Genomic DNA, 20,526 nt, shown 5'->3' on the forward strand with positions numbered 1-20,526 from the left:
AATTCCTCATCATTCTCCTGCCTTTCCTCTTCACTTGACCTTGGTCTGTCCTAACTTTATCTCACCTTATTGTGTTTCTAGATCTCCCCTTTCCATCAACCTTCTTTCTAGAACTCCTTTCTGAGCTTCCTCTTTCTACACCAGATTTTCTTCTGGCATTTCTTTCTAGATCCATTATTTCTCTCTTCAACAATCTTTCTCTCTAGTGTTCCATTCCAAATCTCCTCTTTCCAATTTTAGGTTCTTCCTTTTCTCTGAATTCACCTTTCTTCTGGTGCTCCTGCTTAAAACTCCTCTTTCTCTTTTTCTAAATAAATCCTAAACTGTTTTTCTTTTCTTTGATCTTTAAAATTAGGGAACTTAATTTGAATATATGTAGTTGGAGAGGTGTACAGAATCTTAATTATATTAATTGAATCTTCAGATAAACCATACCATTGAAGCACTTTAACAAATATGGCCATTCTACACGATCAAACACTTTTTCAGCCTTTAGACCGATTGCAACCAGAGGATCTGAAGTTTCTTGACCATTTATTAATAGAGAAAATTCTTGTGTTATCTGAAGAAGATCTTCCATTCATAAAACCTGTTTGATCTGGATGTATGATTTTAGGTAGGAAAAGTTGTATACTCTCAGCTAGAATTTTGGCAAATATCTTGGCATCTAAGTTTATTAAAGATAGTGGTCTGTAATTTTGTACTAAACTGGGACCTTTATCAGGTTTCAATAACACAATAATATTGGCTTCAGTAAGAGCCCCTGATGTTACCAGTTTCTATCATATGATTGTAATAATCACATAGGATTGGAGATAGTAGGTTTTTAAAAGCTGCATAAAATTCAATCGGTAATCTGTCTGGCCCTGGTGCCTTTTTTGTCGCCATGCATTGGATGGCAGCATTTATCTCATCCACTGTAATATTTTTTTTGAAAGCACCTTATTATCTTCATCTGAGATAGTGGGGTGGTCTAATTTTTCTAAAACAATCGTATTTTAATGTCTCTACTTCAATGTCTGAAGTATATAAGTTTTTATAGAAGGATTGAAATCTATTTGCTGTGTTTATATTATTTGTTAAAGGTACATTATTCTCATCTTTGATCAATGACATGGAGTTTTTTTTATCTTACGAGCTTTCAAGTAACTGGCTAGTAGGTGTCCTGCTTTATTACCTTCATAATAGTATAGGGCGTTATTATTGAAAATATCTTTGCTAGCTTTAGTGCCCAGCAGGATATTATATTTGAGTCTGGATGTTTTAAGTTCTTCTAATATGTGTACATTGTTAGTATCACGTATGTGTGCTATTTCTAAGGATTTTATTGTATTTTCCAAATCTGAAATATCTTTAATTCTTTATTTCTTGAAGCTGTAAATGTTATTATTTCCCCTCTGACAAAAGCCTTAAAGGCATCCCAAAAGTTATGCCAAGAGGTGTGATTTGGCGAATTGAAGTGGAGATATTCTTATACTGCTTTAGAGATATTTTCTATAAAACTAGGATTAGTTAAAAGAGAGGAATTAAATCTCCATCGAGGTCTAATAGTTGATGTTTGACCTACATTGATCTAAAGAATAATATGGGCATGATCTGATAAGATGTTACCAATATCAGTACTATGGACATCAGATATCAATGATGACGATATTAAAAAGTAATCTATTCTAGAGTATGAGTTGTGGGGGGTTGAGTAAAAAGTACAATCATATTCAGTCATGTGTGTTGTTCTCCATATGTCACAAAGTTTGAATTGTGAGATTAAATCAAGAAGATTTTGTGATGCTTTAGGAGGTTTGGCGGGGGTTCCCTGTTATCTTTAAGCTGCTGCCTTTTAAAGATAAGTTAATGTTAAGAAGTAATATATTTATATACTTTTGCGAATTTGCACAGTTTTGGGATATAAAAGATGCAAAAATAAATAAAAAAAAGAAGTAAGGGGATTGTATGAGGATTTGCACCACACCATTTCGCCTGTAGCGATAGAACAAGATTGTTCATATGGTTGTGAGAGGCAGTTAATCTGATTATCCCCATGCACCAGATGGTGTGTTGAAAAATCCTGCTTTCTATACAGATGTTTGGGACATTAACTATATGCTTTGACTATTAGTCCCCACATTGTGCTGGGTTGGTGGTAGTTAATAAAGAGTATCTTAGGAGGTTTATAAGCATATTTAGATTTCCTATCAATTGAGGGGTTTATTATAAGGTTGAAATCACCTCCTATAATATGAGGGGTACCACCTTCAGCTGCTAACAAGTCTGCTAAAGATAGGAAAAATTCAAGTGAGTCCGTATTTGGTGCATAAATGTTTAATAACGATATTGTTACATATTTTATTTTAACATTAATCCATCTACCCATATCATCATTTTTGTGAGACAGTATGATTAAATCCTTATGCTTTTTTATTAAAGTCATAACACCATTTTTGTTCCCTATTGCTGATGAAACGACAGGGGGAAGGAAATTTTTATGGAAATTTTATTAGCTTCAGTAGCTGATAAATGGATTTCTTGCAACATAATTATATCAGGGTTTAATTTTGTGATATAAGACAAGATTGTTTTTTTCTTGATAGGATTTTTTAGACCCTTTACATTGAAAGAAATTATTTTAATAGCCATTGTGATTGTTTTATGAAAGATTCTTGGAGACAGTCTAATGTAAACTCTCCAACTACATATATTCAAATTAATGACGTATAGTAATATCTAATCCATTTACCCTGACAAGAGGCACTAGAAAAGGTTGCCCTCTATCACCATTATTATTCAATCTAGCACTTGAACCATTATTAACAGCCATTCGTCAACACCCCCTTATTCAAGGTGTTAAAATTGGTCAACAAAACATTAAATTAGCTGAATATGCAGATTACGTTCTCCTATTTACCTCTCCTTCTTCAATCCCTCACACATCCCGTGCTTAATCTCCAAATATGCTGATGTATCTGGTTATAAATTAAACACCACAAAAACCGAACTCTTGCCAATAAATTGTGTTCATCTGAAACATGTTATTCAACAATATAATTTTCAATGGAACGAAAATCAAATTAAATATCTGGGAGTTCTTTTCGGTCCCACTATCGAAGACACCCTCAAATACAACTCTGATAATATAATTAAAATTACTGAAACATTAACTCAAAAATGGTCCCCTTTGAGGCTAAACTGGTGGGGTAGGTTAGAAACTATAAAAATGATGATTGTGCCAAAACTTAACTACATTCTTAGCATGCTTCCTGTATTTCTAAACCCCTCAATATATAAGAAAATTGAAGCTAAACTAACACAATTTTTATGGAGTAATAAAACACCTAGAATATCTGTTAAAAAATTGAAAGCCTGTTCACTTAAGGGTGGTGTCAATTTCCCCAGTTTCTTTATCATATAGCTTTTCTCTTAAAACAAAATTCAGTATTTATGTATGATAAGGAGCTACACAGCACTTCATCATGGTTTCATACTGAACTACTAAAGCAACCAGATACACCTACACATTACTTCCCTTGGTCTCAACAGGTTAAGGCTTCTTCTAATGTTTTGTTTAAAACTCTTAAAATTGTTTTCAAAGAACTTGATTCAGTTCTTAAACATCCTTTAAAGAACTCCATGTATATTCCAATCTGGAATAATCCAACTTTTAAAATTAACAAATCTTGTTTAATTGGTCTACTTGGAAAAAGGCTGGCATTTGGTCCTTAAATGATATTGTAAAAGATCATACTTGGCTTCCCTTTTCTCAATTATGTACAAAATATGGACTCACATGTTCTCATTATAAATGGATTCAACTCAAACATTGTGTAACTAACACCTTAGATATAAGTAAATGATCTACTGAGTCTCCCAGCTGCTGGCAATTCTGTAGGTCTTTTATATCTTCTAAAAAAGTCGCTTCCAAATAGTACAAAAAACTACAATTAGCTAAATTCAGTTCACCTACTAATACCGTTACCAGAAGACTCGAAAGGGATTGGAGAAAGCGCAAGGACACTCAAACTCTCAACGCATGGAAGCAATCTCAAAGACGTTACAAGTATGCAATAAGACAATGTAAAAAACTCTATTTTAAATCCAAAATAGGTCTGGATTACATGGACATGAGAAAACTCTACTTTTACGTAAACCACTTAAATACTACTATGCTTACATCTACCAATCTAGACATCCCGTCTGCAGCAAATCTAGCCAAGTTTTTCAAAGAAAAAATTATAAGGCTGCAGAATTCATTACCGCAGAACAATTCATGCATTAGTGATTTTATCAATGGCATGGATCCTGGTCCCGTCAAGCACCCAGCTGACCGAACGTTTTCAAACGTCACACCTGTAAAAGTTGATTCTGTAACACAGGAGATACGCAGATTTTTGAGTAAATTTTGCAAATTGGATATTTGCCCAAACTACTTACTCATATGCGCCCCAAACTGCTTCGCTGCTGATCTGACGCAACATTTGAACTTCCTGCTTGCTAATGGAATATTCCCTGAACACCATGGAAACATCTTACTCACCCAATTCCAAAAGACGCCAAGAAAAAAAGCAATGATCTCACCAACTATCGACCGATTGCATCAATTCCACTATTTGTAAAATTACTGGAGAGCATGGTGAACAAACAACTCAATGAATATCTGAACCAGTTCAATATTTTGCATGAATCACAGTCGGGATTCCGCCTGCACCATAGCACCGAAACTGTGCTAGTAACACTCTTGTCCAACTTCAAAAAGGAAATAGCTGTAGGAAAAAGCATTCTACTTTTAAAATTCGACATGTCGAGTGCTTTTGACATGGTGGACCATAAAATCCTGCTACAGCTACTCGATTACTTTGGAGCCAGTGGAAACGTCACTGCATGGTTGAAAGGTTTTTTAACATCACAAACCTACCAAGTTAAATCCACCACAAATTTATCGCCTCCATGGTCAGCAGACTGTGGTGTGCCTCAGGGCTCACCTCTTTCACCAACACTCTTCAACATCATGTTGACTCCTCTGGCAAAAGCTCTTTCAAATCTTGGTCTCAACCCGTTCATCTACGCGGATGACATCACAATCTATATCCCTTTCAGAAAGGACGTAAACGAAATACACAGTGAAATCAGACTGGGGCTGCACACCATGCTTGCTTGGGCCAACTCATTTAAGTTAAAACTCAACACTGAGAAAACCCATTGCCTTATACTCTCCTCTTTCCATAACAAGTACAAACCACCCACCTTAATCACTCCTGAGCTTGCCTTGCCAATCTCTGAGACTCTAAAAATCCTAGGAGTAATAGTAGATAGAAACTTAGCACTGGAGCAACAAACAAACTTTACCACCAAGAAAGCATTCTTCGCTCTTTGGAAACAAACGTATAAAGCCTTATTTCCCTAGAGATGTATTTCGCAATCTGGTTCAAACACTAGTATTAAGTCACCTTGATTATTGCAATGGAATCTAAGCAGGGTGCAAAGAAATGCTTCAAAGAAAATTAGAAACTGCTCAGAATACTGCTGCACGGCTGATCTATGGAACATCAAGGTTCGAAATTTCGAGGCCACTACGTGAGAAACTACATTGGCTACCCGTTAAACACCAGATCACTTTTAAAGTTTGCACCCTGGTACATAAAATCCTCTACGGAGAAGCTTCAGCTTATATGAATAACCTTATCAACTTACCACCTAGGAACTCTGACAGATCATCTCATTCGTACTTACCTCTCCATTACCCTACATGTTCTGGCCTCAAGTATAAAGCCACTTACGCATCCACCTTCCCCTATGTTGGTGCTCATTTGTGGAATGGATTACCTAAATCTGTAAAAACCACTCCCGATCATCTGACCTTCAGAAAAGCACTGAAGACCACCTTATTTGGAATAGCTTACACTAAAGTCCCGCCATTGCATCACTAACTGTTGAACTGTACCTATCTTAATGACATCCACCACTTTCTTACCCCTTCCCCTTCTCTGTAAATACTTACTGATCACTCCTACTTGCATGTACTTGATTGCTTATGCCAAATTAATGTATGCCTTTTCTGCCCTTTACTGTTGTAAGCCACATTGGGCCTGCCCGTGGGTGGGAAAATGTGGGATATAAATAAATAAAATACTATGCAATCCTGGGAACATGATCTAAACATCCAACTAAATGAACAAGAGTGGGAGAAATTTTGGTTCAAAATTACACATACCACCAAGTCAGCGTCCATCTCCCAATTCATGTTTTACTTAGCACACAGAGCTCTATGGACTTCGGCTAAACTCGCCAAGTGAAACACAACAAAAATGAAAAATAATATGAATAAATGTTGGACATGTGAAATGGATGATGAAACTCAAACACATCATTTACTCTTGTCCATTTACTCAAGAATCTGTATGGGCCACTATATCAACTACTTTGAATATCCAGGATGCTTTCTCATATAAAATAGTCATTCTGGGATCTCTAATGATACAATCACCACTTGATAAATATCAAGCACAACTACTGGATATTCTGCTATATCAAGCCTTAAGAAACCTTGTCTTCTGCTGGAAAGACCTATCCAAAGCAACTTATTTAACATGGTGGAATTCTGTGTGTATGTTAGCTGAAAACCCATCTCTTTAACAAAAGTTATACCACAAAGATCAGCAAATGTGAACTCCTCCACATATATCCAGAATTGTCTTATAACATCTGCTTGTTACACTACTATGATGTTGTCTTATTATCATGTTACCCAAGATCCTTCTGTAATACTACATGTCTATTTTCTTATGCATTTCCACTCTTCATGATGTATTGTAAGCCACATTGAGCCTGCAAAGAGGTGGGAAAATGTGGGATACAAATGCAATAAATAAATAAATAAATATGAATATGCAGCAGCTGAAAAATTCAACTCACTTATTAAACACAAAAAATATGGACTCCTTTACTATATCAACTACACAATAACCTTTCTCAGAGTTGAAACTTCTGTACTACTCTTGTGACTACTTCAATATATTACAGCAATAATCTATGTCTAATCTTAACTTGAACATGTATATTGATGCTTTGTCATTGTTATCCTGTTTTGTTATCTTTCTAAAAAAAAAAAAAAAACACAATAAAGAAAATATTGGAACTAAAAAAAAAAAAAAAATTTGGGATCTTAGCATAGATAAAAGAGTGCTTCCAAAGCCAGGAAGGGATCCTTTAATGTCAGAGTTGTATAGACCCATCTCCCTCCTAAATTTCGAAACCAAACTTTTGGCCAATCGCTTGGCATGGGTTATTCCTGCCTTAATTCATGACTCCCAGGTGAGATTTGAGGTGGTTTGGTGCCTTAGGAAGCCATCTCTGCTAATCAATTTTGATGCAAAGAAGGCTTTTGATTGATTTCAATGGGATTTCATGTATTGGGCCCTGAGAACTTAAGGGTTTGTGAAAGGGAAACGGGATGGGATTTGATATACTGCCTTTCTGTGGTTATAAATGAAAGTGGTTTACATATTATATACAGGTACTTATTTTGTACCTGGGACAATTCATCAGGAGTCCATAAATACCTAAGAATGGAGTGAGAGCAGGAAATCAACAGTATATATAAAGTTCTTTTTTCAGAGTTTAGCTGCTGTTAATACCAACTGAGGTTTGTTTGATGTAGCGTCTTTGAAAAGCTGTTCACTTTGACTATCGGTTGGATAGACAAAGGATTTTGTATATATTTTGTTGATTTCCTGGTCTCACTTCATTATTCAGTATTTATGGACTCCTGATGAAGGCTACAGTGCTGAAACATGGCCCATGTCAAGTCCAACTCTTGTATACCTGGCAGCTGTTTCATAATAAAGGACTGTTTTATCTGGATCACCTGCTCCATACTTTTGGTCATTCTCAGTGTTTGTTTTTCCTATTGAGTTTTGTGGAATTTGTTTTTCTCCTCCTTTGCTTTGGATCCATGAATAAGGGCACTTTACTGTATTTCTCCCAAAGTGTATCACTAAGAATTATGATCTACACCAATTTCATGCACTGTAACCACCTGTATTTTAAGAGCACTCACTTTTATCATGCTGCAACACTTGAATGTACAATTTATGTGCTTCACTATATTGGTTTTGGTAAATCACTTCAGATATGTTTTTTTCACATATCTTTTCCCCTTATTCATTTGTGGATATCACCTCAGGATGTCACTGTATGCATAACTAATTTCTTATCATTTTAAAGTAACTTAATTTTATTAATTATGTTCTTATTATAATGTGAAAATGTATTATATATATATAATATATATATATTAGTTTTCTATGTCACTTTGATAGAACCCTAGCGCAGGCATTATGCCATGTCGGGTCCTTCATTAAAGGTTTACCCCCAGATTCTACACAGTGCACCTAGAGATCTGCGCCGAAATCCAAGCAGATTCTATAACAATGTGCATAACTTAACAAGGTAATGAACTCTGATAACAGCACTTAAAAAGCAATAATGCGCGCTAATTGGCAATGATTAGAATTTACATGCACAGCTCGCTAAGAGTATTCTGTACGAAATATGCTGAACTTCTAATGCATGCAGGCAAAAAGGGGTGTAGTTATGGGCGAGGAGATGGGCGTTTCGTGGATGTTCCGAAATTTACACGTGCCGGGATTTATACCACGCTTTTGCTGGTGTAAATGGATGCGCATAGTTTTAGGCGCCGAGATATCAACTGAGTGCAGGAAGAATTGAAATATAATTCATACTTTACTTAAAGGTTTGCAGCTTCAATTTAAGCCTTCACACATAAGCAGCTTGTTATAAGATTACCCTCTAAAAGTTTAGGACAGAACCACTGCAGCCATGCTTTGCTCACACTACTCTGCTTGGTATGGTCCTGCAACCCATGACACACTGGGATATCAGGTCCCAATAACCTTATAAATATTGTGTGTTGCTTTGAAAAAAACTGCTTCACTTCTGTTTAAGTCAAGGGAGGGTAATTTTATAAACTTTTTTTGTGCACTGAAAGCATCTTTTTCTCACACATAAAAATCAGAAAATATAAAATTACGCATGTACAAGTATGAATACGTATATGCACATATATCCAGAGATAAGTTTAGGTGTGAGGAAAGGAGACATTCCTAGGGTGGAGTTCAGACATCATTTGATTTATGCATGTCTCATTTTATAAAGTACGTGCACATAAATCAACAGATATACATACATATTTACACTTGCTCCAGAGTAGATGTAAATGTGTGCATTTGAATTTGGGAGGCTTAGTACATGTAGGCCTATACTGGAAGGAAAATAATAGGCAGATTGTAGACAGAAATCTACCATTTTGACTTATGCAGCTCGTTACAAGATTACCCCAATTAAAATTTGTGTAATCAGGACTAACCAATAGCTCAGTGGTAGTGCAATGCACTATCATATGGATGGTCCCTGGTTTAATTCCCAGATCGGATCTTCCAAATCTTGGATTCACAGGGGCTGGAATTACTGTTGAGGCAGTGTTCGTAGCCCCTAGGATGGAGGGAGTCATGGTCACTGTTAAGGTGATACTTGGTGCCTAGATTTAGATCCATCATCTATAGTTCCAGAAAGAACAGTTACTGCAATAATCAGACTAAAACAGTGAAAGGAAGGGAAAGTGAATGAAGGCTCATGGTGCCAGATCTCAGCTATAGCTCCAATTCAGCAGGAACAGAAAAAGGGGACTATTAGTCCGCAAAATATTTATTGCTGCAATTACTGTTATTAATGATGTATACCATGGAGAGAAGAAAAGTTCCTTCTACATTAATTTGAAACATAATTTAGGAAAGAGTGAGCTACATTCAGGTAAAGCGAATGCTACATACCTGTAGAAGGTATTCTCCGAGGACAGCAGGCTGATTGTTCTCACTGATGGGTGACGTCCACGGCAGCCCCTCCAATCGGAACACTTTACTAGCAAAGGCCTTTGCTAGTCCTCGTGCGCCGATGCGCACCGCGCATGCGCGGCCGTCTTCCCGCCCGAACCGGCTCGTGTTCGTCAGTCCCACATGTAGCAAGACAAACAAGGGAAGACACAACTCCAAAGGGGAGGCGGGCGGGTTTGTGAGAACAATCAGCCTGCTGTCCTCGGAGAATACCTTCTACAGGTATGTAGCATTCGCTTTCTCCGAGGACAAGCAGGCTGCTTGTTCTCACTGATGGGGTATCCCTAGCCCCCAGGCTCACTCAAAACAACAAACATGGTCAATTGGGCCTCACAACGGCGAGGACGTAACTGAGATTGACCTAACAATTTATCCAACTAACTGAGAGTGTAGCCTGGAACAGAATAAACATGGGCCTAGGGGGGTGGAGTTGGATTCTAAACCCCGAACAGATTCTGAAGCACTGACTGCCCGAACTGACTGTCGCGTTGGGTATCCTGCTGCAGGCAGTAATGAGATGTGAATGTGTGGACAGATGACCACGTCGCAGCTTTGCAAATCTCTTCAATAGTGGCTGACTTCAAGTGGGCCACCGACGCTGCCATGGCTCTAACATTATGAGCCGTGACATGACCCTCAAGAGCCAGCCCAGCCTGGGCGTAAGTGAAGAAAATGCAATCTGCTAGCCAATTGGATATGGTGCATTTCCCCACAGCCACTCCCCTCCTGTTGGGATCAAAAGAAACAACAATTGGGTGGACTGTCTGTTGGGCTGTGTCCGCTCCAGATAGAAGGCCAATGCTCTTTTGCAGTCCAATGTGTGCAGCTGACGTTCAGTAGGGCAGGAATGAGGACGGGGAAAGAATGTTGGCAAGACAATTGACTGGTTCAGATGGAACTCCGACACAACCTTTGGCAAGAACTTAGGGTGAGTGCGGAGGACTACTCTGTTATGATGAAATTTGGTGTAAGGGGCCTGGGCTACCAGGGCCTGAAGCTCACTGACTCTACGAGCTGAAGTAACTGCCACCAAGAAAATGACCTTCCAGGTCAAGTACTTCAGATGGCAGGAGTTCAGTGGCTCAAAAGGAGGTTTCATCAGCTGGGTGAGAACGACATTGAGATCCCATGACACTGTAGGAGGTTTGACGGGGGGCTTTGACAAAAGCAAACCTCTCATGAAGCGAACAACTAAAGGCTGTCCTGAGATCGGCTTACCTTCCACACGGTAATGGTATGCACTGATTGCGCTAAGGTGAACCCTTACAGAGTTGGTCTTGAGACCAGACTCAGACAAGTGCAGAAGGTATTCAAGCAGGGTCTGTGTAGGACAATAGCGAGGATCTAGGGCCTTGCTGTCACACCAGACGGCAAACCTCCTCCATAGAAAGAAGTAACTCCTCTTAGTGGAATCTTTCCTGGAAGCAAGCAAGATACGGGAGACACCCTCTGACAGACCCAAAGAGGCAAAGTCTACGCTCTCAACATCCAGGCCGTGAGAGCCAGAGACCGGAGGTTGGGATGCAGAAGCGCCCCTTCGTCCTGTGTGATGAGGGTCGGAAAACACTCCAATCTCCACGGTTCTTCGGAGGACAATTCCAGAAGAAGAGGGAACCAGATCTGACGCGGCCAAAAGGGAGCAATCAGAATCATGGTGCCTCGGTCTTGCTTGAGTTTCAACAAAGTCTTCCCCACCAGAGGTATGGGAGGATAAGCATACAGCAGACCTTCCCCCCAGTCCAGGAGGAAGGCGTCCGATGCCAGTCTGCCGTTGGCCTGAAGCCTGGAACAGAACTGAGGGACCTTGTGGTTGGCTCGAGATGCAAAGAGATCTACCAAGGGGGTGCCCCACACCTGGAAGATCTGGCGCACTACTCGGGAGTTGAGCGACCACTCGTGATGTTGCATGATCCTGCTCAACCTGTTGGCCAGACTGTTGTTTACGCCTGCCAGATATGTGGCTTGGAGCAACGTGCCGTGACGGCGAGCCCAGAGCCACATGCTGACGGCTTCCTAACACAGGGGGCGAGATCCGGTGCCCCCCTGCTTGTTGATGTAATACATAGCAACCTGGTTGTCTGTCTGAATTTGGATAATTTGGTGGACAAGCCGATCTCTGAAAGCCTTCAGAGTGTTCCAGACCGCTCGTAACTCCAGGAGATTGATCTGCAGATCGCGTTCCTGGAGGGACCAGCTTCCTTGGGTGTGAAGCCCATCGACATGAGCTCCCCACCCCAGGAGAGACGCATCCGTAGTCAGCACTTTTTGTGGCTGAGGAATTTGGAAAGGACGTCCCAGAGTCAAATTGGACCAAATCGTCCACCAATACAGGGATTTGAGAAAACTCGTGGACAGATGGATCACGTCCTCTAGATCCCCAGCAGCCTGAAACCACTGGGAAGCTAGGGTCCATTGAGCAGATCGCATGTGAAGGCGGGCCATGGGAGTCACATGAACTGTGGAGGCCATGTGGCCCAGCAATCTCAACATCTGCCGAGCTATGATCTGCTGGGACGCTCGCACCCGCGAGACGAGGGACAACAGGTTGTTGGCTCTCGTCTCTGGGAGATAGGCACAAGCTGTCCGAGAATCCAGCAGAGCTCCTATGAATTCGAGTCTCTGTACTGGGAGAAGATGGGACTTTGGATAATTTATCACAAACCCCAGTAGCTCCAGGAGGCGAATAGTCATCTGCATGGACTGTAGAGCTCCTGCCTCGGATGTGTTCTTCACCAGCCAATCGTCGAGATAAGGGAACACGTGTACTCCCAGCCTGCGAAGCGCCGCTGCTACTACAGCCAAGCACTTCGTGAACACTCTGGGCGCAGAGGTGAGCCCAAAGGGTAGCACACAGTTCTGGAAGTGACGTGTGCCCAGCTGAAATCGCAGATACCGTCTGTGAGCTGGCAGTATCGGGATGTGCGTGTAGGCGTCCTTCAAGTCCAGAGAGCATAGCCAGTTGTTTTCCTGAATCATGGGAAGGAGGGTGCCCAGGGAAAGCATCCTGAACTTTTCCTTGACCAGATATTTGTTCAGGGCCCTTAGGTCTAGGATGGGACGCATCCCCCCTGTTTTCTTTTCCACATGGAAGTACCTGGAATAGAATCCCAGCCCTTCTTGCCCGGATGGCACGGGCTCGACCGCACTGGCGCTGAGAAGGGCGGAGAGTTCCTCTGCAAGTACCTGCTTGTGCTGGAAGCTGTAGGATTGAGCTCCCGGTGGGCAATTTGGAGGTTTGGAAACCAAATTGAGGATGTATCCTTGCCGGACTATTTGGAGAACCCACTGGTCGGAGGTTATGAGAGGCCACCTTTGGTGAAAAACTTTCAACCTCCCCCCGACCGGCAGATCGCCCGGCACTGACACATTGATGTCGGCTATGCTCTGCTGGAGCCAGTCAAAAACTCGTCCCTTGCTTTTGCTGGGGAGCCGAGGGGCCTTGCTGAGGCACACGCTGCTGACGAGAGCGAGCGCGCTGGGGCTTAGCCTGGGCCGCAGGCTGTCGAGAAGGAGGATTGTACCTACGCTTACCAGAAGAGTAGGGAACAGTCTTCCTTCCCCCATAAAAACGTCTACCTGTGGAGGTAGAAGCTGAAGGCTGCCGGTGGGAGAACTTGTCGAAAGCGGTATCCCGCTGGTGGAGCTGCTCTACCACCTGCTCGACTCTCTCTCCAAAAATATTGTCCGCTCCGCAAGGCGAGTCCGCAATCCGCTGCTGGATCCTATTCTCCAGGTTGGAGGCACGCAGCCATGAGAGTCTGCGCATCACCACACCTTGAGCAGCGGCCCTGGATGCAACATCAAAGGTATCATATACCCCTCTGGCCAGGAATTTTCTGCACGCCTTCAGCTGCCTGACCACCTCCTGAAATGGCTTGGCTTGCTCAGGAGGGAGCTTGTCCACCAAGCCCGCCAACTGCCGCACATTGTTCCGCATGTGTATGCTCGTGTAGAGCTGGTAAGACTGGATTTTGGCCACGAGCATAGAAGAATGGTAGGCCTTCCTCCCAAAGGAGTCTAAGATTCTAGAGTCCTTGTCCGGGGGCGCCGAAGCATGCTCCCTAGAACTCTTAGCCTTCTTTAGGGCCAAATCCACAACTCCAGAGTCGTGAGGCAAATGAGTGCGCATCAGCTCTGGGTCCCCATGGATCCGGTACTGGGACTCGATCTTCTTGGGAATGTGGGGATTACTTAGAGGCTTGGTCCAGTTCGCCAGCAATGTCTTTTTTAGGACATGGTGCATGGGTACAGTGGATGCTTCCTTAGGTGGAGAAGGATAGTCCAGGAGCTCAAACATTTCAGCCCTGGGCTCGTCCTCCACAACCACCGGGAAGGGGATGGCCGTAGACATCTCCCGGACAAAGGCCGCGAAAGACAGACTCTTGGGAGGAGAAAGCTGCCTTTCAGGGGAGGGAGTGGGATCAGAAGAAAGGCCATCAGACTCTTCGTCAGAGAAATATCTGATGTCCTCCTCCTCCTCCCACGAGGCCTCACCATCGGTATCAGACACAAGTTCATGAACCTGTGTCTGAAGCCGTGCCCGGCTCGACTCAGTGGAAACACAGCCAAGGTGTGAGCGTCGAGAGGTAGACTCCCTCGCCCGCACCGGCGAACCTCCCTCCGCCGACGTCGTCGGGGAGCCTTCCTGGGAGGCGGCCGCAGTCGGTACCGCAAGCGGCACCGATGTCGGAGACCTCACCCCGGGCAAGGGGCCAGCCGGCACCTCACTCAACGGTACCGGAGGTGCAAGCACCCCCGGTACCGGAGGGGAAGGGCGCAATAGCTCTCCCAGGATCTCTGGAAGAACGGCCCGGAGACTCTCGTGCAGGGCGGCTGTGGAGAAAGACATAGAAGCCGATGCAGGCGTCGAGGTCAGAATCTGTTCCGGGCGTGGAGGCTGTTCCGGGCTGTCCAAGGTGGAGCGCATCGACACCTCCTGAACAGAGGGTGAGCGGTTCTCCCGGTGCCGATGCCTACTGGGTGCCGACTCCCTCGGCGACCCAGAGCTCTCGGTACCGATGCGGGAAGGAGACCGGTGTCGATGCTTCTTTGACTTTTTCAAACGAAGCATGTCACCAGAACTTCCCGGTACCGACGAGGACGACGTAGAATCCAACCGTCGCTTCCTCGGGGCAGAGGCCGAAGAAGGTCAGTCTCAGGGGGGCTGTACCGCAGGAGCCCTCAGGGTAGGGGGAGACCCACCCGAAGGCTCACCGCCACCAGCAGGGGAATGGACAGCCCTCACCTGCACTCCAGTCGAAGCACCACCGTCCGACGATATCAGCACTAGTGGAGGTCCCGGTACCACCGACGCCGACGCAGCCTTCCGATGTCTCGGTACCGACGATGCAGAGGGTCGATGCCTCGATGCAATCGATACAGTCGCCACCGAGGTCGGAGGTCTTGACGCTGTCGACGTCGATGCACTCGATACCCCCGGTGCTGTTGCCGACGAAGCGCCCAAGAACAACACGTTCCACTGGGCCAATCTCGCTACCTGAGTCCTTTTCTGTAAAAGGGCGCAAAGACTACAGGCCTGCGGCCGGTGCCCAGCCCCCAGACACTGAAGACACGACGCGTGCCTATCAATGAGCGAGATTACCCGGGCGCACTGGGTGCACTTCTTGAAGCCGCTGGGAGACTTCAATGACATGGGCAGAAAAATCACGCCGGCGAAATCAAAACTCGTAATGGCGGAAAAGGCACCAAAAAAGAGGGCGAGAAAAACTCGAATCGAGGCCTCAAAAGGGCCTACCCCGAAAACGAAAGTAAACTTTGCGGGGCAAAAAAACTGGAAACACGGGAAGGGGAAAAAAGACCGAAAAGGTCTTTTCTCAAAATCACCCCTTTTTTTTTTTTGTCTAAGCAAAAGCTAAAAGACGCGCGAGGGTCAACTTAAGGGGCGCGAACGGCGCAAACACGACCGTCCCGAGCGCGGACAAAAGAAGACTGACAAACACGAGCTGGTTCGGGCGGGAAGACGGCCGCGCATGCGCGGTGCGCATCGGAGCGCGAGGACTAGCAAAGGCCTTTGCTAGTAAAGTGTTCCGATTGGAGGGGCTGCCGTGGACGTCACCCATCAGTGAGAACAAGCAGCCTGCTTGTCCTCGGAGAAAGTAGGTATTTTTTTTCATGTCCCCAGAAGTCTTACAATCTAAGTTTATACCTAAGGCAATGGAGGGTTAAAGTGATTTGTCTAAGATCACCTTGAGTGGCAGTAAGATATGAACCTGGCTTCCCTGGTTCTAATCCCACTGCTCTAACCATTAGCTACTACTCCAACCAAATGTATTCAAACTCTGATGTGGATAAACTAATAAGGAAATTTTGTAAGGAATTTGAGGTCATCTGTGGTCTTGCAAGAGGAGAAAGTCTGATATTCCAGATTAAGAGATGAAAAGCAACTACGGAAGATGTAAGAACATTAATTTAGGGCATGAAATAAAGGATACAGGGACAAAAGTATAAACTATAAATACATGCCAAGGAATATAGTAAGCAATTCTGAATAGCTTGCATTGTTTTCAGTGTATGCTAGCTCTATGCTTTTTTTCTACAAACAAAATACTAACATTTGTCATACTGTGTGTCGTTTTGTGTGGCTAGCGCACTGTTGAAAGACTAATGCTTAAGTCTAAGCATGAAAGTAGGAAAGGGGAGTTTTGTACATGGGGTTCTTTGGGGGAGGGGCTGTGAATGGGGGATACAGACAGAAAGGATTGGGAGATTTAGGTAAGGATGCTGATTGGGTAATGGGTAGACCCCAACTAGACACTTTTTTTTAAGAGGAGGTGGGAAAGGGACCACCACACCATTTTGTTTGCATGAAACACACAAATGAGAGGGAGCCCTACAAAACACAAAAATATTCTTTTTCTATGCACATCCCTACTGTAAACTGCACTTTTAGACCATATTCACTGTAGTCTTTTTTCCCAAAGGAAAATCACTTACATTGTTTCCTTTTGAAAATTAGAAACTGCCCACATATCCTTTGGAATGCGTCTTTTTAAACTTGGATACAGGTACGTGCTCATTTTCAGACAGGCCAATTTACAAGATAAACTGTTATTTATTCATACAATGGCTTTGAAAACTGTCCATTTATTATATAGGAATATAAATAAATTTAGTGTTTTCAAAGTTTGGATATCCCACTGAAATATCTAAATGACTTCAGAGAGAATGCACTGATCTTATATCAACAAGTGAATTATTTCCTATTCTGTTAGGAAAGTGCCTGTGCATTTCTGCAACGTGGCCAGATGGTTTTGAAAGATACAACACTAAATTTTAACTAAACACAATCCCCCGGATTCTATATAGCAAGCCTAGAGATCCGTGCCAGTATGCATAACTTAAGCTAATGAGCGCTGATAAAAGCACTTAACAGGCAATATGAGCACTAATTGGCACTGATTAGAATTTAGGCACACAAGTCACTAAGCGTATTCTATAACCATGTGCACCAAACTTTGAATGCTCACAGGCAAAAAGGGTCATGGTTATGGGTGGGGAAATGGGCATTTTGTGGGAATTCTGAAATTTATGAGCTTAGATATAGAATATGGCCCAGTGCGCCTAAATCTATGCGTTGGGATTTACGCCTCATTTATACTGGTGTAAATGGATGCTTGTAAATTTGGGAGCTGAAATATCAAATAAGCGTATTCTATAATTGGCACCTAAATCTAGGCACCAATTATAGAATAAGCTTAGTCTGCACTGATTTCAGCACCACACTTTTAGGAACCATATATAGAATCTCCCCCAATGGTGCCAATATTCGATTGAGTTAAATGTACTTAGAGTTAAGCAGACTACTTATCCCTTCAAGCAGATTTTCAACTAACAGACATTCTGGCTATGTCAGACCGATGAATACAAGATCCTAAGCTAAAGCACAGAAGCAATGAGTGCTATTTATGGGCTCATACTTATCTAAAAAAAAGTTACTAGTTAATGCTGAATATCAGTCTTGTCCTTTTAACTTAACTCTGACCCATGAGTGTATCTCATGCTACCCAAATCTATGCAGATAACTTTTAACCTTAACCAAAATAGGTTACCAGTAAACTACTTTCATTTCACTGTTAACATTTCAATCTCATTCCCACTATGAACTCACAAACTACGAACACATCAATAATTTAAAAAAAAAAAAGTTGGATCCAAGATGGCGGCGTAGCGAGTTGCAGCACCAGACGCTCCCAGACGCGCTCCGAGTTACAGCTGAGGAGGACCCTTAAACCCCTCGTGAGATGGGATAAAGGAGAGGAAAGGTACGGGAATATCCCTCAACCAACGCTGGAGTGCTTCGGGGTGACGACGGGACCTAGACAAGCTTCTTCCCCTGCTATCGGTGCTGACGTATCCGTGTCGGCCGGCAGTGTAGACGGGGTTTCCCTAAGCCCCGTCGTGCATGCGGCTCCCCCACAGCCAGGAGGTGGAGGTATGGAAGCAAGTCCTACAGCTCTGTCTCCAGGAGAAGAGGAGCAGAACATGCAGGGAGGGAACCTGCCCATGCTGAGTGAGGTGGTCGAGAGTGGTCTGGTAGGAGAACGAATTTCAATGCAAGTTTTGCCCTTACAGGTAGTTACTAATCTGAACCAGATACTCAACGGTCCCCCCCCCCCCCCCCCCCCCCCCCCACCTGTTCTATCATTGGGGACTTTAGTTAAACCAGCCGTAGTGACAATGGAGTCACTCTGGGACTTGATATTCACTTTGCATTCCTCTTTGCAATCTTTGATTTCCAAAAATACTGCGGAAATTAAGGTTTGTCTGAGAGTCCTTATCCAAGTGCAGACAAATACCCAACAGTTTTCTGAAGTGAAACAACTAGGGGAAAAATTACAAAAAAAATGGAGAATTTGGGTCAAATCTCAAAGAAAGGAATTTTACCCTACGTCGATTAGAATATCTGGAAAATCAATCTAGAAAGCTTAATTTGAGACTAACCAATTTTCCAAGGTCTCCATTGGTATCACCTGTGGATATGGTGAAAAAATATTTGGTAGAGGTTTTGGGGATACCGAGTGACTCACTATCTCCTACAGTTCGTGTGCAACACTTAAAGAATAATATAAAATCTGTTGCTGGATCAACCACATATAGGAGATGGTATGAACTTGACGTCCTTTTTGGAATCATCATTGGAAGTTGTTACTGAAAGATCTACTGCAGTGGTGTCTTTTGCTTTGGAAATGGATTGAGATGCTGTTTTAAGACTTTCCTTTAGGCATTTAGACTCTTTGTTCTTAGGATCTAAAATAAGAATTTATTCAGATTTATCTGGAGAAACGCAGAAGAGGTGCAAGGCCTTTTTGGCTAAGTGTCAGAGGACTTTGGCTTTAGGGGCCAATTTTGTACTTAAATTTCCTTGTATATGTCGAGTATTATTTCAATCTAAGCAGTTTCAATTTTTTGATCAAGAAGATTTTCTGGTATCTAAAGAAGAAGTGAATGTGAATGTTAACTAACAGAATGCACAGTGTGTGATAGTTTGGAAGAAGAAATAGGTCAGCAGTATCTCTTGTGTTGATTTATGATAAAGTATGCATTAATAGTATGATGTTATTTTTCTTTCTTGGATCTGTTTTTCCTAATTATAAAGGTCGAAGGAGTTAAGTAAATTTCAACTTAATGTTAATAGAGATAATTGATTTAAGTTAATTACAAATTTCTGTATCATCTCTGTTTGAGCTGTAAAACATATATAATTAATAAAAATAAATATAAAAAAAGTATAGATGTGTTGCCAGTTTGTGGATTCAAGTGCTAATGAAGTTGCACTAAAAAAGCAATTTAAAAAAAAATGTTATCATGTGAAATGAGTTTTGTTAAAATTTATCTGTTAGCTGGCCCTGATATTTCAGAAACAATGATTTAAGTTAGGCATATTGACCTCATTATACTTACTTGCTCTGTGTCAGATCAGCAACTATTAGATCTTTTTCCAGCAGCACAACCACAGCATAAGGTTCCTGAAATTCTACAAAAAATAACTAGTTAAATAGGTTTAAAATGAAGAATTTTCCAGTTTTATTCATTGTGCTAATCAAGTTCTACAACAACTAACTGACATGCCTATTACTTGAACAAGTGGTTATGACAGAAGTCTTACGCATGACTAGAAATTACTACATTATAAAGCCCTGCATCTAGATAATTATTGAATGCTGATAGAACAGACATTGGGGCTCATTTTCAAAGCACTTAGCCTTACAAAGTTCCGTGGAGGGGCATAATCGAACGCGAACGCCTATCTCCATGGGCGTCTATGTCCGAAAACGGGTACGTGAAGAGGCGGGACAGACCGTATTATGGAAAAAATGGACGTTTTTCAGCTGGGCGTTTTTTTTTTACGATAATAGAAACTAAAAACGCCCAGCTCAAAAACGTCCTAATCCGAGCCATCTGGTCATGGGAGGGGCCAGGATTCGTAGTACACTGGCCCCCCTGATATGCCAGGACACCAACTGGGCACCCTAGAGGTCAGTGCGATGGACTTCAGAAAAAGCTCCCACATGCATAGCTCCCTTACCACGGGTGCTGAGCACCCAACCCCCCCCCTCCCCCAAAACCCACTACCCACAAATGTACAACAATACCATAGCTCATAAGG

At 42.5% G+C, this 20,526-nt stretch overlaps 1 protein-coding gene across 2 annotated transcripts in view; it reads right to left on the reverse strand.

The window, feature by feature from the left end:
• Positions 1-20,526, reverse strand: part of STXBP5L (syntaxin binding protein 5 like) — a 663,841-nt gene that overhangs the window by 338,644 nt on the left and 304,671 nt on the right. For both annotated transcript variants that reach the window (XM_030203985.1, XM_030203984.1), the window contains exon 11: positions 19,821-19,893. In XM_030203985.1, the coding sequence (XP_030059845.1) occupies positions 19,821-19,893 (73 nt within the window). The remainder of the gene's footprint in view (positions 1-19,820; positions 19,894-20,526) is intronic.

The sequence above is a fragment of the Microcaecilia unicolor genome, chromosome 5 (assembly GCF_901765095.1).
Source record: "Microcaecilia unicolor chromosome 5, aMicUni1.1, whole genome shotgun sequence".
Taxonomy (NCBI): Eukaryota; Metazoa; Chordata; class Amphibia; order Gymnophiona; family Siphonopidae; genus Microcaecilia; species Microcaecilia unicolor.